The sequence below is a fragment of the Giraffa tippelskirchi genome, chromosome 2 (assembly GCF_054371585.1).
Source record: "Giraffa tippelskirchi isolate mGirTip1 chromosome 2, T2T-mGirTip1v1.2.pri, whole genome shotgun sequence".
NCBI classification, from domain to species: Eukaryota; Metazoa; Chordata; class Mammalia; order Artiodactyla; family Giraffidae; genus Giraffa; species Giraffa tippelskirchi.
In genome coordinates this window covers 152,444,499-152,466,695 of record NC_137276.1, presented here as the reverse complement: position 1 = coordinate 152,466,695, position 22,197 = coordinate 152,444,499, and the positions used below count along the sequence as shown (strand labels likewise).

The 22,197-nt window shown below is 40.6% G+C and overlaps 1 protein-coding gene across 1 annotated transcript; it reads right to left on the bottom strand.

Moving 5' to 3' along the window:
• Positions 1-16,715: 16,715 nt before the first annotated feature.
• On the bottom strand, positions 16,716-21,926 carry LOC145539605 (5-hydroxytryptamine receptor 3C-like). Its single transcript, XM_081573653.1, has 9 exons — positions 21,860-21,926; positions 20,372-20,538; positions 19,872-19,916; positions 19,050-19,159; positions 18,629-18,798; positions 18,146-18,306; positions 17,450-17,654; positions 17,034-17,249; positions 16,716-16,918 (listed from the first exon to the last, which is right to left on the bottom strand). The coding sequence occupies exons 1-9, from the start codon at positions 21,924-21,926 to the stop codon at positions 16,716-16,718; spliced, it is 1,344 nt and encodes a 447-aa protein (XP_081429779.1).
• Between the last annotated feature and the right edge of the window lie 271 nt (positions 21,927-22,197).

The following is a 22,197-nucleotide window of genomic DNA, read 5'->3' as shown; positions in this document are numbered from 1 at the left end:
CTAAGCTAATTTTCTCATGTCATGGTCAGTTGATTAGCAACCATAATTCCATCTTTTCCATGTGACCTAAACATATTGGTAAATTTTAGAGATTGAGATATGGACATCTCTTGTTGTTGTTCAGTTGCTCAGTCATGTCCGACTCTTTGCGACCCCATGGAAACACTCCAGGCTTCCCTGTCCTTCACTGTCTCCTGGAGTTTGCTCAGATTCATGTCCATTGAGTCGATAATGCCATCCAACCATCTCATCCTCTGTCACCCTCTTCTTCTCCTGCCCTCAATCTTTCCCAGCATCAAGGTCTTTTCCAATGAGTCAGCTCTTTGCATCACATGGCCAAAGTATTGGAACTTCAGCTTCAGCATCAGTCCTTCCAATGAGTATTCAGGATTGATTTTCTTTAGGATTGACTGGTTTGATCTCCTTGCAGTCCAAGGGACTCTTAAGAGTCTTCTCCAGCACCACAATTTGAAAGCATCAATTCTTCAGTGCTCAACCTTCTTTCCAGACCAACTCTCACACCCATATATGAGTACTGGAAAAACTATAGTTTTGACTAGATGGACTTTTGTTGGCAAAGTGATGTCTCCTCTTCTTAATATTCGTTGTCTAAGTTTCTCATATCTTTCCTTCCAAGGAGCAAGCATCTTAATTTCATGGCTGCAGCCACCATTTGTAGTGATTTTGGAGCCCAATAAAATGAAATCTGTCACTGTTTCCACTTTTCCCCCATGTATTTGCCATGAAATGATGGGACCAGATGTCATGATCTTAATTTTTTGAATGTTGAGTTTTAAGCCAGCTTTTTCACTTCCTCTTTCACCTTCATCAAGGGGCTCTTTAGTTCCTTTTTGCTTTCTGCCACAAGGGTGGTATCATCTGCATATCTGAGGTTATTGATATTTCTCCCAGCAATCTTGATTCTAGCTTGTGATTCATCTAGCCTGGCATTTCACATGATGTACTCTGCATATAAGTTAAATCAACAGGGTGACAATATACAGCCTTGATGTACTCCTTTCCCAATATTGAAACAGTCTGTTATCCCATGTCCAGTTCTAACTGTTGTTTTTTGACCTGCATACAGTTTTCTTAGGAGGCAGGTAAGGTGATCTGATATTCTAGGTGACCATTATTCTGCCTACCATATGTCTCTTTCATATTTTTCACCTGTTTATCTGTGTCGCTAGTGATTTCCTCAGTGTTAGCTTCTGGGTAACAAATTCTCTTCTCAGTGTGTATATAATGTATACCCTCTGACCAAATAGCCCTAGACCAAACACTCATAGTCATATAAGCAAAATTTAAAACTGTTCTGATTTCTCTAAGATGCCAACTTTGACATTGACTTTAAGCTTTCTTCATATGAATGTGACCTTACAGCTTCCTAGCTAACATCAGTTACAGTAAGTCCCCTCCATACAAACCTTTAAGTTGTGAACTTTCAAAGATATGAGCATGCCACTGGATGCCAGCTCTTGTACTGTACTACTGTACTTTTCAAGATACTGTACTGTAAGATTTAAAATGTCTCCTTTGTGTCTGTATTTTAATGTATTGTTTGTGTACTATTATTATGTATTATTTGTGTGAAAAGTATTATAGGCCTATTATAGTATAGTACTGTATAGCCAATTGTGTTAGTTGGGTACCTAAGTTAACTTTGTTGAACTTAACAAATTGGGCACTCTCGGAACGGAATTCATTTGTATGTAGGGGACTTAGTGTATAAACACTACAAGCTTATGCAGTGACAAAGAATGTAAGTTTCTAGTAACCAATCATAATAGAAAACAGTGTACTTACTCATTCATGCTTTATAAACTGAGTTGTAACCACTGAGGGTCAAGCTTCCTAACCACTTCTGGTTGGAAGTCTCTCTATTCTCAGTTTGTTTCTTGCTCAATGATATATTCACAACAAATAAATTTCTCTGAATTTTCTTATGACAGACTATATTTATTTTACAACTTCAGATCATTTTATTACATCTAGTTTTTAGTATACTAACAGTTTTGTTAGCTTTGTCTCTTCATGGTTTGTTTCCTTATGTGATTTTTATTTATTTATTTAGTTAGTTCCATTGGGTCTTAGTTATGCCATACAGGATCTTTTGTTGCAGCATGAGGGTTCAATATTTGTGAAGTGAGAGTTTAGTTGCTCTGTGGCGTGTGGGATCTTAGTTCCTTGACCAGGGATTGAACCTGTGTCCTGTGTACTGCAAGGTGAATTCTTAACCACTGGACCACTAGAGAAGTCCCTGAAGTGAAATATTTGTAAATGATATCTTTCTCCTTGCCTGATCTCTTCAGAATTTGGAAATTTTATTGAATATTCTTAATTTCATGACATATTATGATTATATTTTCATAACAATATGGTTACTGGCATTGATTTAGTAAAAATCATCTCCTCTTTACTAACACATTGAAAATGTTGATTAAATAACCAGTGCCCTGCCTGGAATGTTATATTTGAGAATGATACTTATTCAATCAAATGTGGTCAGACACTTCTAAGGAACCAAAGTTGACTATGGAGCCAACGCTTACAAACCCTTCCAGGAATACTGGCTGTTACCTAATTTACAGGGTTACCAGCTTTTAGGTAGGTAAGGCCACCTTCTGCCAGACCCAAGAATCTTGACATAGCCTGGGGGCTTCAAGAACAGAGGAATTCACCCAATGGGTACTACAGCTGCCTAGCCTCAAGAGGCTTTTAAAAGTCAAATTTGAGGTTTTTGGGAAAACCTACAGCAAAGCAAACTTAAGAATGCCTAAAGGGCAAATTACAGCTCTTTTTCCACCACTATAAACAGTGAAGCCATATCTTATGAGACCAGCCTTATCTTGTGATCAAGAATAATCTTTCTTTGAGATTATTTTTGATTAAAAGGAAGGAGATTATAGAAAAAAATTGTACTTCAATGAAAAGCTATTGTTTTGGGTAACTGTTTCCAGTTTTCTGATCCTAGCCCTGTCCATTGCCTTTGAATTGTAGCTCATATTAACTTGCAGGTAAGTGAGTAATTGTTCTTTATAGCATTGGATTTTACTTTCACCACCAGATACATCCACAGCTGAGCATCATTTCCACTTTGGCCCAGTCACTTCACTCTTTCTGGAGCTATTAGTAATTGCCTTCCACTCTTCCCCAGTAGCACATTGGATACCTTCCGACCTTGCAGGTTCATCTTCCAGTGTTATATCTTTTTTCCTTATCATACTGTTCATGGGTTCTTGCTGTGAAAATACTGCAGTGGTTGCCATTCCCTCCTGCAGTGGACCACGTTTTGTCAGAACTCTACACTATGACCCGTCTGTCTTGCTCAAAATCCTTCAAGCTAGGCTTCAGCAGTATGTGAACCAAGAACTTCCAGATGTACAAGCTGGATTTAGAAAAGGCAGAGGAACCAGAGATCAAATTGCCAACTTTCATTGGATCATAGAGAAAGCAGGGGAATTCCAGAAAAACATCTACTTCTGCTTCATTGACTATGCTAAAGCCTTTGACTGTGTGGATCACAACAAACTGTGAAAAATTCTTAAAAAAATGGTAATAGCAGACCACCTTACCTGTCTCCTGAGAAAACTGTATGCAGATCCAGAAGCAACAGTTAGAACCAGACATGGAACAACGGACTGGTTTAAAATTGGGGAAGGAGTACAACAAGGCTATATATTGTCACCCTGTTGATTTAACTTATATGCAGAGTACATCATGTGAAATGTTGGGCTGGATGGATCACAAGCTGGAATCAAGATTGCTGGGAGATATATCAACAACCTCAGATATGCAGATGATATCACCCTATTGGCAGAAAGTGAAGAGGAACTAAAAAGCTTGATGAGGGTGAAAGAGGAGACTGAAAAAGCTGGCTTAAAATTCAACATTCAAAAAATGAAGATCATGGTATCCGGTCCCATTACTTCATGGCAAATATATGGGGAAAAAGTGGAAACAGTGACAGACTTTATTTGGTTTTCTATGTTGAGTTGTCCCAGTCTTTATTGGATATACCATTTGCAAATATCTTCTCTCATTCTGTAAGATGTTTTTCGTTTTATTGATGGTTTCCTTTGCTGTGCAAAAGCTTTCTAATTTGATGCAATTCCATTTGTTTATTTTTTGCTTTTGTTTCCCTTGCCTGAGGGGACACATCTAGAAAAATATTGCTAACACTGATGTCAAAGAGTTTACTGCCTAGGTTTTCTTCTAGAGAGTTTTATGGTTTCAGGTCTTTCACACAAGACTTTAATTTATTGTGAGGTAGTTTTTGTGTATAGTGTGAAATAGTGGTCTGGTGTCACTTTTTTTGTGATTGTCTAATTTTCCCAGCACTGGTTACTGAAGAGACTATCCTTTCTCCATTGTATGTTCTTTGCTCCTTTGTTGCAAATTGTTCACATATGCATGAGTTTATTTCTGGGCTCTCAATTCTGTTCTATTGATCTATGTATTCCACAACCCCCCACCCCCAATACCATGCTGTTTTGCCAATACCATGTTGCCAATACCATTACTATAGTTTGTAATATAGTTTGAAGTCAAAGGGCGTGATACCTCCAGCATTGTTCTTTTTTTCTTGGGATTACTTTGGCTATTCGGGGCTTTTTGTGGTTCCATATAAATTTTAGAAAAACATTTTTGTTTTATTTCTGTGAAAAATGTCCTTGGTGTTTTGATAAAGATTGCATTGAGTCTGAAGATTGGTTTAGGTAATATGAACATTTTGACAATGTTAGTTTTTTCCAGTCCATGAGCATGGAATATCTTTCCATTTCTTTGTGTCTTCCTTAATTTCTTTCAACACAATGTCTTATAGTTCAGGATATAGGTCTTTTACCTCCTGGGTTAAAGTTATTCCTAGGTATTTTATTCTTTTTGTTGCAATTATAAATGAGATTGTTTCCTTAATTTCTCTTTCTACTAGTTGATTGTTAGTGTATAGACATGCAATAGATTTGGGTTTTTTTTTCCAGTATTCTTGCCTGGAGAATCCTAGGGACAGCGGAGCCTGGTGAGCTGCCGTCTATGGGGTCGCACAGAGGCAGACACGACTGAAGCGACTTAGCATAGCATAGCATACAGCATGTGGATTCTTAGTTCCTCAGCCAGGGGTTGAACCCATGCTCCCTGCATTGCAAGCATTGTCTTAACCACTGGACCACCAGGGAAGTCCCAGAAATGCAGTAGGTTTTTGTATATTGGTTTTGTATCCTGCAACTTTACTGTATTTGTTTATTGTTTCTAAATAGTTTTTTTTGATGGAGTCTTTAGGGTTTTCTATTTATAAAATTGTGTCATCAGAAAATAGTGACAGTTTTAGTTCTCCCTTTCCAATTCTGATGCTTTTTATTTCTTTTTCTTGCCTAATTGCTCTGGCTAAGACTTGCAATACTATGTTGAATGAGTGGCAAGAGTGGACAACCTTGTCTTGTTCCTGATGTTACAGGGATAGCTTTCAATTTTTCACCATTGAGTGTAATAGCAGCTGTGAGTTTGTCATATATGGGGTTTATTATGTTGAGGTACATTCCTTCTATCTGCATTTTGTTGAGAGTTTTTTTTTAATCATAAATGGGTGTGCAATCTTGTTAAGTGCTTCTCCTGCATTTATTGAGATGATTGTATGGTTTTTATCCTTCCTTTTGTTAATGTGATATATCATGTTGATCACTTTGCAGATGTTGAACCATTCTTTACATTCCTGATCATGGTGTGTAATCCTTTTAATGTATTGTTGTATTTGGTTTGATAATATTTTGTTGAGGTATTTTGCATCTATGTTTATAAGATACACTGGCCTATAATTTTTATCTTTTTGTGTTGTCTTTGTCTGGTTTTGCTGTCAGGGTGATTTTGGCCTTATAAAAGGAATTTGGAAGCATTCTCTCCTCTAACTTTTCTTGGAAGAGTTTGAGAAGAATGGGTAGTAAATATTTTAATGTTTGGTAGAATTCACTTATGAAGCCATCTGGTCCTGGTCTTTTGTTTTTTGAGAGCTTTGTTTTTAAATTTTTCCATAAATATTTATTATGCATCTAGCAAAGACAGACCTCCTTTTGACATAGTCACAATACTAACAATACTCCTGTAATATCCTAAAATATATAAGTAGTGTTCACAATTCCCTGATAGATCAGGTTTTTAAATTAATTAATTTTTAATTGAAGGATTATTGCTTTACAGAATTATGTTGTTTTCTGTCAAACCTCAATGTGAATCAGCCATAGGTATATATAGGGGATATATATATCCCCTCCCTTTTGAACCTCTCTTCCCATCCTACCCATCTAGGTTGATACAGAGCCCCTGTTTGAGTTTCCTGAGACATACAGCAAATTCCCCTTAGCTATCTATTTTACATATGGTAATATAAGTTTCCATGTTACTCTCTCCATACATCTCACCCTCTCCTCCCCTCTCCCTATGTCCATAGTCTATTCTCTATGTCTGTTTCTCCATTGCTGTCCTGCAAATAAATTCTTCAGTACCATTTTTGTAGATTCCATATATATGCGTTGTGAAAGTCTCATAGTCATGTCCTACTCTTTGTGACCCCATGGACTATACAGTCCATGGAATTCTCCAGGCCAGATTACTGGAGTGGGTAGACTTTCCCTTCTCCAGTGCATCTTCCCAACCTAGGGATTGAACCTAGGTCTCCCACATTGCAGGCAGATTCTTTACCAGCTGAGCCACAAGTGAAGCCCATATATGCGTTAGTATGTGATATTTATCTTTCTCTTTCTGACTCACTTCACTCTGTATAATAGGCTCTAGGTTCATCCACCTCATTAGAACTGACTCAAATGCATTCCTTTTTACGGCTGAGTAATATTCCATTGTGTATATGTACCACAGCTTCTTTATCCATTTATCTGCCGATGGACATCTAGGTTGCTTCCATGTGTTAGCTATTGTAAATAGTGCTGCAATGAACGTTGGGGTCCATGTGTCTTTTTCAACTTTGTTTTCCTTAGAATTTATGCCTAATAGTGGGATTGCTGGGTCATATGGTGGTGTTATTCCTAGTTTTTTAAGGAATCTCCATACCGGCTTCCATAGTGGCTGTATCAATTTACATTCCCACCAACAGTGCAAGAACATTCCCTTTTCTCCACACCCTCTCCAGCATTTATTGTTTGTAGACTTTTTGAGGATGGCCATTCTGACTGGTGTGAGGTGATATCTCATTGTAATTTTTATTTGCATTTCTATAATATTGAGCAATGTTGAGCATCTTTTCATGTGCTTGTTAGCCATCTGTATGTCATCTTTGGAGAAATGTCTGTTTAGGTCTTTTTCCCACTTTTTGATTGGGTTGTTTGTTTTTCTAGTAATGAGTTGTATGAGCTGCTTGTATATTTTGGAAATTAATCCTTTGTCAGTTGTTTCATTTGCTATTATTTTCTCCCATACTGAGGATTGTCTTTTCATCTTGCTTATAGTTTCCTTTGCTGTGCAAAAGCTTTTAAGTTTAATCAGGTCCCACTTGTTTACTTTTGTTTTTTATTTCCATTATTCTAGGAGGCGGGTCATAGAGGATTTTGCTTTGATTTATGTCATTGAGTGTTCTGCCTATGTTTTCCTCTAAGAGTTTTTTGTTTTTTGAGAGCTTTTTGATTACTGTTTCAACCTCTGTACTTGTGATCACTCTCTTCAGATTTTCCATTTCTTCATGATTCAGTCTTGGAAGGTTGTACAATTCTAAGAATTTGTCCATTTCTCATAGGTTGTCCAATTTGTTGGCATATAGCTGTTCATAATATTCTCTTATAAACTTTTGTATTTCTGTGGTATGTGTTGTTACTTCTCCTGTTTCATTTCTGATTTTATTTATAAGGACTTTCTCTCTTTTTTCCCTTAGATAATCTAGCAAAAATTTTGACAGTTTTATTTATCTTCTTGAAGAACCAGTTCTTAGTTTCACTGATCTTTTCTATTGTCTTTAAAATCTCTATTTCATTTATTTCTTCTCTGATCTTTATTACTTTCTTCATTCCACTGACTTTGGGCTTCATTTGTTCTTCTTTTTCTTGTTCTTTTAGGTATAAAGTTAAATTTTTTGTTTTAGAGTGTTCTTGTTTCTTGAGGTAGATTTGTATTGCTATAAAATTCCCTCTTAGTACTGCTTTTGCTGTATCCCATAGGTTCTGGTGTATTGAATTTTCATGTGTCTTTTGGTAATTTTTTAATTTCTCCTTTGATTTCTTCATTAACTCATGGTTGTTCAGTATCAAGCTGTTCAGTCTCCACATATTTGGAATTTTTTTCCAGTTTTCTTCTTATAGTTGATTTCTAGTTTCATACTGTTGTGATTGGGAAATATGCTTGATATGATTTCAGTCTTCTTAAATTTATTGAGGCTTGTGTCTCAACATATGATCTATCCTTGAGAAAGTTCCATATGTACTTGAGAAGAATGTGTATTATGTTGTATTGGATGGAATACGCTATACAAATCTTTATTAAAATAGTTTGGTCTAAGGTTTCACTTAAGGCCATTATTTTCTTGTTGACTTTCTGTGTGGATGACCTATCCAAGTCCTCTACAGTTATTGTGTTGCTGTCAATTCCTTCCTTTAGGTCTGTTAATTGTTTTATATACTTTGATGTTCCCATGTTAGGTGCATATATAGTAATCACTGTTATGTCTTCTTGATGAATTTCACCCTTTACATTATCATTTATCATTTCCTTCATTTAAAAAATATCTTATTTATCTTTCCTCTTCCAACTGTTTCTAGAATTCTGTCTTTGAACTCAATAATTATCTCGTCCATTTCCATTGCTTTCTTATACATCCTTCATCTTGTTTATTGAATTCTTCAGCTCCTTGGTTCTTTTTTTAGAGTTTTCATCTGTTTAATAAAGTATTCCTTCTGTTTATTAATTTTATTCCTGAGTTCATTAAACTACCTTTCTGAATTTTATTGTAGCTCATTGATTTTCTTCATGATAATTATTTTGAATTCTCTCTCAGTTAGATTATTATTCTGTGCTTTAAGTTTGATTTCTGGAGAACTGTCATTTTCTTTTTTTTTTTTTGTCATTTTCTTTTTGTGTTATAATGTTAATTGATTATTCGTAGCGCCTGATGAACTATTCCTCTGCCTGCACATTTGAAGTAGTGACAGATTAGAAGTTAGAGGCTCTTCTTTTTTTCTGGTAGGTGGTGCTATAGTACAAGTTTTTGGTTTTTCTTAACCTGGGCTGCCTTTGGTTTTATTTGAGAGCTAATACTTTCTATCATCTCTGTAACAGATGTGGCTCTGTGCCTTCATTGTAGCTTCTTATGCCTCTGGGGTCATTGCTGCCTTGTTTCTGCCAGTGCTGCTGTCGTTGCCTCCTGTTGCACTGGGATGGTGGGCCCTTCCCTTGCCACTAATTTCCCCTGAGTCACAGGATCCACCCCATGGTGGGAGGGCTAGGATAAGAGGGAGCCCAGATCACTCAGGCACTTCTGTTCTGGCTGGTGTTAAGGTTCATGGGCTCTACCACCGCGACTCTTGGGGGAGGAGCCTAGAATATGGGTGGCTCAGTGTCAGGAAGGACAGGGTCCCAGGCCCCACTACTGCTGCTGCCCAGTTATCTGTGGCTGCTGGGGCTGCTAGAGTTGTGTGTTGCCTCCCCTGCTGCTGCCATGTCCTCTAGGGCTGTGGATTCAATTGCCATGGCTAGAGGGAAAGACTGCAGCCACCAGTTCTGCTGTTCCTCAGTTCTCCTTCCTTGATGTGCTCCAGTCTGCCCTCTTTGAGATGTACAGATGTTTGAAATTCTGTGGCATCCTGGTGGGTTGGGCAGAGGTAACTTTGTTGAATTTTGGATGTCATACTGTAGATTGAAGGGGAGAGACAGAGAGATTTATTATTATTTTTTTAATTTATTTTTGGTTGTGCTGGGTCTCATTGCTGCATGTGAGCAGTCTCTAATCACAGCAGGCGGGGGCTTCTCTTCATTGTAGTGCACAGGCTTCTCATTGCAGTGGTTTCTTGTTGTGAAGCACAGGCCTTAGGCATGTGGGCTTCAGTAGTTGCGGTACTTGCGCTCAGTAGCTGTGGCTCTTTGACCATTGAGTAAGAGGTCTTCAGTAGTTGTGGTACAGGGGCTTAGTTGCTTCATGGCGCTGTGATCTTCCTGGACCAGGGATTGAACTTGTGTCCCTGCACTGGTGGTGGATTCTTATCCACTGTACCATCAGGGAAGTCCCACAAAGGAAGCTTTTGATTTCACCATGTTGCTGACATCACCCAGTCAATTGTTTAATATGTATCCCTTTTTATATTTGTACAAGAGTCAAAATTTTGCCTTTTTTTCTGAAAATTGTCTTTACACAGTATAACCCTTAGAGTTTTTTTCAGATTTCACCAGTTATACACATGTTCATTTGTGTGTGTAAACAAGCTAGTTTCCGAGGGTTCCAGTTAGAAGCAAGGAAATCATGAGAGCTTTGGAAAGTCCAAAGTCTGATGTTGGCCACAGTGAAGACTGACACCCTGAGTTAAGAGTTGTCAGAGCAAAATGGGATAAATCTTTTGGTGGGGATCATTCTGGATTCAGAGTCTAATGCTTAGTTTTTCATGTTCAAGAATTACTATATCTGCTTTCCTTGGCTATTACCTGGATGTGTTAAAACACAGGATTAAGAGTTAGACAAAATTGGATTAAAAATGGTTCTACTACTTACTTGCTATATGATCCTGGGGAAGGATCTTGTTTTCTCTCTACCTAGATATGTGTGCTGTGCGCTAAGTAGTGTCCAACTCTTTGTGACCCTATGGACCGTAGCCGCCCAGGCTCCTCTGTCCAAGGGATTCTCCAGGTAAGAATACTGGAGTGGGTTGCCATGCCCTCCTCCAGGGGATCTTCCTGACCCAGGCAGAGATCAAACCCGAGTCTCTTATATCAACCTGCATTAGCTGTCAGTTTCTTTACTAGTAGTGCCACCTGGGAAGATATCTAATGCTAATATCTACCTCATAGTATTATTGTGAGGATCAATTATAGAAAGTACAGTTGACCTTTGAACAACATAGGAATTAGGGTGCCCACCCTCTGCATAGTTGAAAAATCTGCTTATAACATAGTGGGACTTCCATGTCCATGTTTCCTCCTTATCTGTGGTTCTGCATCTGTGGATTCAAACAACCCCAGGTTCAACCGACCTTGTACTGTGTAGTACTGAAGAATTTACTATTGAAAAGATTCGGAGGACTTCCCTGGTGGTCCAGTGGCTAAGACTCCACATTCCCAATACAGGGGGCCTGGGTTCAATCCCTAGTCAGGGAACTAGATCCCACATGCTGCAACTAAAAATCCCTCATGCCACAACTAAGATCCAGCACAGCCAAACAAATAAAAGAAAGAAAGAAAGAAAAGAATCTGTGTAAAAGTAGACCTTCTCAGTTCAAACCCATGCTGTTCAAGGGTCAAGTGTACTCAGTAAAAGATGGCTATTATTGTTAAAACAACTTTTTTTGTGTCCAAACCAAGGAAAGGCCCAAACTAACAACCTTTCATGAAAACTGCAAAAACCACTATGTCTTTATTTTACTCTAGACCCATTAATACTCAAACAAGCAGAGTTCTTGCTCAACAAGAACAAATGGAGTAATAGTTCATCAACTCATCAACTTCAACAGTAGATCAATGATGAAAATCACAGATGCATGTTAATTGATACCTGTTGTTTGTTTTCTTTGCAACTTTTATATTTCTTTTCATGTAAGAAATAATTTACGATTTATAAGACTGTTCATATAAATGATTTTACAGATCAGAAAAAACCCAACAATGTGTCCAAATTCTTGTCAGGAAAAATGGGTAATGTAGGTATGATCTTCTGACGTACCTTAGAGTCACCAATGGTATCAGAGGGGTCAGTAGTGTCCCCACTGGAGGGCTACCGGTAAGAGATTCCTGAAGGGCTGACAAATCCAAGAACTTCCTTCAGGTTTTCCTTTCAGCTTTGCGTATCAACCCACTTCAGTATTCTTGCCTGGGAAATCCCAAGGACAGAGGAGCCTGGTGGGCTACAGTCCATGGGGTCACAAAGAGTCGGACATGACTTAGCAACTAAACAGCAGCTGCAAGGACTTACTAATACAGGATTGCTAAAATGAGGCATTTGTAAACTAAAATTTGCACATTACTCAAGTGTCCTCAGGATTCAAGTTAGGCACTCTACTAAGATCCTGTATTCCCTGGGAAAGTTAAAAAGCTCCTGCCTGCAAGCAGACACCTTCATGTCAGAATTCTCTCAGTTTCTAGGGGTTTTTGTTATCAATGCATTAGCAGCATTGACCTGAGGTGGTTGAGCTGCTATTATTGCTTTCTGATAATGATCTGGTAGCTTTGTTTCATCATCATCTATTCAGTGTCATGTGAGTTGTTGATTTTCTCCTTCAAGGTGCTGCAATGCATATTTGCATCAAAAATAGTTTTAGCAATCCTGTATTAACAAGGCCTTGCTGCTGCTGCTGTTTATTGCCTATTTTAAAGTGTATAGGGCATTGTTTAATTAAAAAGACTCATGTAAACTCATATTCTCTTATATAGTATAAACAAATCCATATGTAATTATAGCAGTAAGTTTGCTGCAACTTTTAATTTTGTTCCTTTTCCATTCTATTATTATCACCAGTTCTTTTTTGAGTGAGGCATTATGTATGGATGAGTAAAATAGATTCCATGATCAAAACCTTTTAAAAGATACTGTTCTAAATTCTTTGAGATTATTAATGCTTACCCTCACAATCCTTAAACATTGCACAATAGTAACAAAGTAACCAACATGGGACTCTCCCTCCAATTTCTCATCTTGCTCATCCAAAGGTCCTGGCTACCCTCATCTACTTCCATAAATGTAGAACCTGTTTATTATGCTATATCCTAACCTCTCCTGATCAATCTATCAGGATGATATCCCAGCACACATCTCATCATTATCTCATCATTCATTTCTTGGCTGGCACAAATGTCATTTTCTCAGAGAGGCTTTCCTTGAACATTCTGTTTATCTGTGTGTCATTCCTCTGTCCTGTCACCCTGTTTATTTTCTTTAGAACAATTATCAGTATATCATGTCATCAGTATCCTCCTGTCTCTTGAGTTTTCTCCTGTCTGCCTTATTCACTGCCATATCCCCAGCATCTAAAAAATATCTAGAATATAAGGAAGCACTAAGTAAACTAAAGATTGGTAGATAATGAATGAGTTCTTTACTGATTCATTTCACATTGCTATTCTGGGGAGCATATGACTGGAAGGTCCATAGAGGCAGAAGCTCTCGTTTAATCCTGATGGCATGTTGCATGTATTGGAGGTCTACCTGCCAGCCAACCAGTGGGGATTATCAGCTACCCCAGCCCAGTATTTTCTTCTCCAGTTGCAGCAGTTGAAGCAGGGCTGCTCTTCTTCATTGCATCCCCCAACCTCCTCCATCTCAATGGGAAAGAGTCCAAGGCTCTGGAAACTTGTCTTAGGTATAATGTTTGAATCTCCTTCTCCTATCAAAGAGCCCTAGCTGGTCTGGCTGTGAGGATTTCATATAATTAGAAATGGTGAAATCTGTGTATGAGCTGAAGCTGTGAGTGATGTCAACATATGGGAAGCATGTAGAGCTGATAGATGGGTAGGGAGCTGAGGTCTGTGAGCCCCTGATGAGTTATCCAAAGGTCAAGGAGGGCCAGGGGCAGACATTGATGAATGTTGAATATATGTATCTGGAAATCAGAGAGCCTGGGAGATGACAGTGGGGAGCAATGGAATGAGAGAATAAGCTGGAAGTGGTGAGCAAAGAGAATTTTGTGGTGGGTTATTTACTTTTTGGTGTTGTTTAATGCCTCTGTTGAGATATAATTTACATACTATTAAATTCACCTACTCGAAGCACAGAATTCAATGGTTCTTAGTTTATTTGCAGAGTCATGCAATCGTCACCACTATCTAATTTTAGAACTTTTTTTTATCATCCCCCAAAGGAATCCTGTACTCATTAGCAGCCACTCCTCTTTCATCTACCCTTTTCCCAACTAAGTCCTAGGCAACCGCTAATCTACTTTCTGCCTCTATGGATTAGCATATTCTGGATGTTTCATATAAATAGGATTATACGATATATGATCTTTTGTGACTGGTTTTCCTTTTACTTAGCATGTTTTCAAGGTTCGTCTATGTTGTAACTGTATCATGTGCTTCATTTCTTTTTATGGCCAAATAATATTCCGTTGTATGGATATATAACTTCTTATTTATCCATTCTTTAGTTGATAGACACTTGGGTTGTTTCCACTTTTTGGCTATCATGAATAATATCACTGTGAACATTTGAGTACAAGTTTTTGTGTGGACATATGTTTTCATTTCTCCTGGGTATATATCTAGGAATGGAATTGCTAGATCATGTAGTAATTCTGTGTTAAACACATTGAGGAGACACCAAACTGTTTGCCAAAGTCTGCATTATTTGCATTCTACTGGGACTTTTTCTAACTGGTGGTTTTATGAGTTTGTTCTGGACACTCGAGCCACCTGAGTACCAGCAAAATGAGTATGTTGGGATTCTGCTTGGATCTCACTATTTAACTTCTGCTGCACAAACCTCTGGATCCCATGAGGCCCATTTGCTATGCTGCTAAGTCACTTCAGTTGTGTTCGACTCTTTTCGACCCTGTGGAACATAGCCCATCAGGCTCCTCTGTCCATGGGATTCTACAGGCAAGAATACTGAAGTGGGTTACTACTTCCTACTCCAGGGTATCTTCCCAATCTAGGGATTGAACCCACATCTCTTATGTCTCCTGCATTGGCAGGTGGATTCTTTACCACTAGAGCTACCTGGGAAGCCCAAATTTTGAGAGACAATCCTTTTCCAAAGTTAAGAACCCATCTTCTTATTGACTATTCCTTTTTTGGCCATGACACACAGCATGCAGGATTTTAGTTCCTTGACCAGGGATCAAACCTGTGCCCTCTGCAGTGGAAGCACAGCACTCTAACCACTGGACTGCCAAGGGATTCCCCTGATCATTTGTTATGATTTTACCTAAATGTAACCCCAGAGGTGTATTCTGACCAGGCAGTCCTGTCAGGCCTCATGTCCCTCCATCTGTTCTTGTATTCTATTCATTGCTTTCTCCACACAAAGCTTTCCTAACGTTCAGCCCAGTAGTTTCAGCTCTAGCTGCACATTAAAATCTCCTGGGAGGTTTTCAAACATACCAAAGCCCATGCCAAAGCTTCTGATTTCGTTGGTCTAGGGTGAAGGCTGGGTTGTAGGATTATTTGAAAATTTCCTCAGGTGATTCTGATATGCAGCCAGGATTGAGAACCATTGCTCCAGCTAAAAGAGTCCTTTCTCCTCTGAACTCGATAGCAGTTTTTTGCTCTCTATCTCCTGTTGGCTGCTGTGCACATGCAGTGGATCTTAGTTCCCCAACCAGGGCCCCAGCAGTGGGAGCACTGAGTCCTAACCACTGGACCACCAGGGAATTCCTGCAGTTTCTCTTTAATGGTGCTCAACAAAACTTTAAAAACATGTTCTACATTTCACTGAAGTTATTTACACATGTATTTTATTTCTCCAGCTGTGCCTCAAGCTTTTTGAGGACAGATATTGTGCTTCATTCTTCAAATCTCCAACAGGGTTCAGTTCAGTTCAGTCACTCAGTCGTGTCCAACTCTTTGCAACCCCATGGACTGCAGCACTCCAGACTTCTCTGTCCATCACCAACTCCCAGAGCTCGCTCAAACTCATGTCCATCGAGTTGGTGACACCATCCAACCATCTCATCCTCTGTCATCCCCTTCTCCTCCCGCCTTCAATCTTTCCCAACATCAGGGCTTTTCCAATGAGTCAGTTCTTCCAACAGGGTTACCCAAGGACATTTGTTTATCCCCTCACCTGGGCTCAGTAAACATTTATTAAGCACAGACCTATCCCTGAAAAAATAACTAAAAATAGCAAGAACTGCATGACCTTGAGCAAGTTATATAACCTCTGAACCTCTTGGAAAAGACTGGGTTACAGCCAGTCTTGGAAAAGACTGGTCTCCCACTGGCATTATCATGGAACAGTGCGCAGGAGCCAGCCTGGCAGGAAGTTATCTGAGGTCTTCCTTGACCACCCTCATAGACTTGCAGCTCCCTCCATGCATTGCCCACTCTGCTTCCCCTGATTTGCTTTTTCTCCTTGGCACTCAGCACATACTCTGTGTTTCACTTCTCTTCTTTACCCACCTGCAATGTAAGCTCCCTGTGGATAGAGATTTTTGCCAGCCTGGTTCACTGCTGTATCTTCAGAATTCAGAATAGTGCCTAGCAGGTAGCAGATGCTCAAATACTTGTTAAAATAATAAATAAGTATTTTAGCCTATTTTTAAAATGAGGTTTAATCCCTGTCCTCTACTCCAGGAACATGAATTACTTTTTGGTAAATATTTGTAGTCTTTAAAGTCTTTTTTTTCCAATAAAAATTATATTTCTAGCATAAACATGTATATTCTGAATTGTGTTTTGGAAATATAATGCCATTTCTGAGAGCATCGACAGTGGTTCTGTTTAAGCCCAGGGAGGGTTGGAGCAGGGATCATGGACACATTTTTGGGACTGTTGTATGTGGACTGGAGCAGAGGAACAGGGTCTGGAATGGTTAGTGGAAGCCAAGGAAATCTGAACACTGGATGTTCTTGTACCATAGAACTCTACTCCTAAATGTTCCAGAGGACAAGGACAGTGGTGACAGAGGTGGCCAAGAAGAGCAGGTAGATGCGGAAGAGCAGGTTGTCCATCATGTGGCCGAATTGCACCCACAGGTCAGCGAGCTGGGCCCTTGTCAATCCTGAGCCCCCATTCAGTTCTGCCTCTTTGGGCCCCAACTCCTTCCCTTCCAGTTTTCCTGGCTCCTTCAGTCCTATGGGGAGGACAGTGATACAGCCATGAAGTGGGAAGGAGACAGGATTAGAGAAATGGGAGACTGGGAAGTTGGGCCCAGTGTAGACAGGGCAAGCAGTGCAGACTTCTCTTACCAGACAGGTGGGTGGATATGAGGCCCAGGCCTGTGTTTTCCTTCTGGGGCACAGTGGGGCAGCATGCCCTTGGGCTGGTGTGGTGTAGAAGCAGGGAGTGGAGCCAGCAAGGCATGGGTGGGGGATGGATGGTGGCCAGGTGCAGCAGGTAGGTGATAAAGATGGTCTCCAGCAGGCTGAGCACCATCAAGGACAGACACAAGGCAAAGTAGACACCTGGGTGGCAGGAAGGAGCACACGTGGGTGAGTCAGGTCCAGAGAGACCACCAAGCCCCCCTTTCTTCTGTCTCACACCTCAAGCCTTTTCTAAGATGACTCCACCATAACTGCCTCAGCAGATCTAGCCAGTTCACTCGCCTACCCTGCCTATGTTTTTTTTCATTTTTCATTTCCCAGCCGTGAGGTAGGGGACATACTAATGAGGGAGGTGCCAGTGGCAGGAAGTAAGTCACTGATATTGAGCAGGAAGACGTTGTAGCCCAACAGGAGTGTCATCTTGAATGGGGCACGGTTCTCGCTTTCTGCCGGCAGGTAGAAGCTGAGGGCGTCAATGGCGACTAGAAAGCTACTGGGCACCAGGAGGTTTATGACATAGAGGGTGGGCCTGCGCCTGATGGCCACCTGGTGGGGAGGGAAGAGCAGAGAACCAGGTGAAGTTAGAACTGAAGCGAAACCAAGGGATGAATCCAGTCCCTTCCTTTCTTTCTTTCTTTTTTTTTTTTGATCTGCACCATGAAGCCTATTGGATCTTAGTTCCACGGCCAGGGATCAAACCCGCACCCCCTGCATTGGAAGTGCAGAGTTCCAACCATTGGATTACCAAGGAAGTCCCACCCCTTCCTTTCTTGATGTTCTCACTCCAGCAGTAGCTCTTTTTGGGAAGAGCAGCTTTCATGTGACAAATATGACACCCCTTCCCACTGAAGAAAACCTTGGCCAGGGATGATAGGTTCAGAAATGGGGGTTGCTTTGGGGAACTTGGGAGAGAGGAAGGCTGTGAGGGTTATGGTGCCCAGGGACTTTTTGGTCATAGGGCAAGTGGTGAAAGGCTCTGAGACTTAGAAGGGTCTGATGAGGAAGATATGGGGGATGGAGAGTCATGCTGGCCTTACATAGAACATGATCTGGTCAAAAAGACTGGTGCCCACAGACATCTTCAGGGTGGCCTTGTTGATGCCCAGGAGCTCCCACTCTCCTTGTGTGTGGCCAAGGTCACGGGAGTCATCCATTATCTCCCACACTTCCTTGTCTGTGCCCAGCAACATGCTTTCCTCTGCAGGAGATACAAACACTCAGTTCACATCTGCTCACCACCCGCTCTATGCTGGGATTGCAGAGATGATTTGATGACTGTTTTAGTTACCTTTTCAGCTAGTCTTGTAATGTGACTTCCTTGCTGTCCAGTTGCCTCTTTTCAATTTTGGGCTTTCTCAGGAAGTCTCTAAAATTCAACTTCTCCCCACCATCCACACACCTGCAACTAGCAAATACTCCACTATCCCCTTTTATACATAAAAAATGACTTGGCCCCTGAGTGTTTTTTTGTTGCCCCACTGGTTGATCTCAGTTTACCCCAGTTACTCACTGCAACTCACCTGTATAGAGCAAAGAGCTAAAGGTGAGGGTGCAGTTCTGCTGGTCAAATGGGAAGTAGAAGATGTCCAGGTTACAGATGCTGTTCACCCTCATTGGTTTGTTATACACAATGTGACCATCACTAGACACGTATGCAGAGAGGCCGTCGGGGGTCTGATCCACATTCATGCTAAGTGGCAGAAATGGGGGCAGGTATCTGTTTAAGTTTTGCTCTTAAGGCAAGGTTTCCAAATGCTGCTGCTCCACCATCTTTTCTGCCCACTGTTTTCTCATTTCTAGGGGAGAAGTTGATGAGCTGTGACTGTGCTCCTCTCTGAAATAAGTTTTCAGTGGCCCCACTGCATGGGTTTGCCCTGCACTGCCCTGGCCTGCTCCTTGCAGAAGAGTCTTCCCCCAGCTTTTCTCAGCCCTGATACTCACGATTCTACGATAAAGATGTCTGGGAGCCACAGGTTCTTAGCAGTCATGGCGAGTTTTTTGATATCACCACATTCTTCTGGGTCCCAGCTGATAAATGGGTGATTCCAGCTCTAGGACACAGGGCACAGAGAGATGGTTATGGCTCAGACCTGAAGCTAGTTTATATCAGCATTTCCTGCCTTCGAGTCCCTTAAAATATACATACATATGTCTGTATTTTTCCTAAATGTATGTACTATGGGCATATGATAAAACTTTAACAACTCCAGAAAGATACAAAAAATAACTTTTTCCCACCTTAATTCACTCCGACTCAGTTCATCTCCCCAACTCAGTCCCATTATTAACAGTTTTTTATACATCATTCTATAAAAAATATATATTCCAGCATTCGTTTTTATTTACCTGGAATCATATGGTGCACATTGTTATACATGTTGCTTTTTTAATTTTTTTTAGCCACATTTCCTTTTAAACTCTGATTCCTCTTCTCTCTCTGGTGATAATGTCCCTCTTCTCTAGTTTATAAAGTCTTATTGGCTTTTCGCTTCCTGCTCAAGGGAAATCTTAAGCTGGGGTGCTGGGTACATTTGAGCTTTGAAGCTTACTTAGGGGTTTCCAACTATACTGCTCTTTTTCTTCCTGTTTTTTCCATCTGAATTTCAAAGTTGATTGGCAGCCCAGAAAGCTATTTGTCACCAGCACTGGCTCCATTCTAGTTGTATTTCCTTGGGCACTGTCAATTTTAACAAATGTGAATTTTGCAAACAAAGCCAGAAAATCAGGCAAGGAGAAAGAGAGAAAAAAGCTGGGCTTACATACCAACTTTAACCACAGAAATGATGTCAGCAGCTGAAGTTGTGCATCCTGATTAAAAAAAATCCCCATTCAAGATCATTAGTGCCATGAAATCAGATCCTAGTCTACCTCTTCCCTTTGTTTCCTAAGTGGTCCCATGTGATAGTTCAGTTTTTCAATTACAAGTCTCGAAAGATAGTTCAGAAAAATTCAGGTTGCACAGAAACTGTAAGGAGAAAAAACAGCATGGGAGCCTATTGGGAATATGGTTTTTTCCTTTTTTTTTTTTAAAGTGGGATATTCCTATAAGGGCAGGATTCAAGGACAAATGTTCCCTGCAAAAATGTCACTGCAGCATTCCCTGTCATGTCTCTCCACCCCATAGGATGAACATCTAACTTGTACAAAATCCATTCAGGAGGCTCATTGCTCACCACTGGACAGCTACAATGTTGGACTGACAAGGTAAAGAGTTCTTGTTTTCTATTAGCAACCTATAGAAAAATATAGCAGTCAAAACTCACCACTTCCAGGATGGCAGACAGGGTGAAAGAGATGTTGATACGAGTAGGGATGCTAAAATTGGTGACAGGACGGAAATCCTTCTTGTTGAATACAGACTGGAAGACAGTGGGGTCTACCCCATGCTGGTCAAAGCCTGAGCAATTGATGGTGAAAGTGTTTGCCCTTCCTGTAGAGAATAGAGACCCTGTGAGATGGGAATGGGGCTTTTGTGTTTTCCTAAGTGAGAGGAGTGCCAGGGCTGGGACCTGAGAGCTTCTCTGCAAAGAAAGAAAATGTGGACATGGGGTGGTCATGTGAACCACACACACACACACACACACACACTTCTTGGGGCAAGATTCCCAAAGGCCAAGTTCTTCCTGCCAGGGCTGAGGAGGATGGGCTGGTGTGGTAGGCAAATGGTGGAAGTTGATGTGGTGAGCTGAGTCATGGCACAGCCCTTTCTTCCTGTGCTTTTGGTCCCATATAAAGCCTACCCAAATCTGTATGCAAACTGTTTCTCTGGGGAGGCCTATTCCTTCCATAGTGGTGACCCTAAAGTTTTGGCCTTTGTCTGACCATACTTTTCTTCTCTCCAGCTCTATTATGATTCTTCCTTGTACATACTGAACAAAATTCCTCTAAAATTTTGTTTCTCATTGTTCCCTTCCCACTTTCATGTTTTCTCATTTCCTGAAAGGAAAAATTTAGAGACAAACATCCATGTGATGTCAAACATGTGGAAACTTAAGGAATGTGGTAGTCAATGTGAATTTATTGACTACCTATAATGTTCTGTGCTCTGTGACCTTCTCAAACTCAGTGATTTCCTCTAAGATCTATGGGAGGCATTTTCATCATCACCATCTTGATAAGATCTCATTGATCATCCACCATGTGGCTGGTGGAGCTATATGATGAAATGTTAAAGTCCTTCTGCCCACCTCCCCTGCACCCCAATCCCAGGTGACTGTGGTTATTCCTGTAGCTGAGCCCAGCCTTTTCTTTCCCATGTCTCTTTTACATCTCCCCATTCCAATTATCTCATGAGGTACATCTCCAAACTAAGGAGAAACATATCTGGGGGGAAGCAAACACCGTCCTTTCCCTCCACATCACCTCTCTACCACATCTGCCAAAGCAAGGTGGGAAAGGAGTTATGTTATTGTCAGAAGGACCCAAACTACCATGTTCATAGTTATTAATCTGGTAGAAAGGACAAGTTGAACATTATTAATACAAAGGAGTGGAATCAGAGAGGTGGTAAAATGGAAGAACAGACGATTTAGTAGATGCCTATGCAGGGAAATGAGACGGGAGCTGTGTGTTTTGTTTAGTGAAATGGGTTTTTCATCTGTTTCCCAAAGGAAACCAAAACATAGATATGCAGAGAAAAGAAATGTTTAACCCAACTCCTTTGGGTGCTTTCTAGTTCTGGGGAATGAGAGGGTTTCTGGAATTTTCCCAGAACAGTATTCCCCTCTTTCCCTGTTCTTGTCTCATCTTACCTTGAAGCAGAAGGCTGGCACTGAGGCAGAGGAGGAATCCCCCTGTAGTGGACCACCACCCTTCCATCCTCCTCTTCTGGATTCTTCTCTGGGGACTCACCAGGAACCCCAAACCCTGGAACTTAAAAGAGCCCAGACCACACCTTGATTCCTGGTTTTAAATGCTGCTCATGACAGCTGACCACTCCCTAGTGAGAGGCTGTGGCCAGAGAGGTGACAGCAGAGTGTCCTGCTTTGCCCCTGTCCAAGTATGCCTTCTGAGCTCCAGGCTGGGAGAAAATTGGGCAAAGACTAGGGAAGAAGTACCTGTTCAACAGCTTTGTCTAGATAAGTGGTCT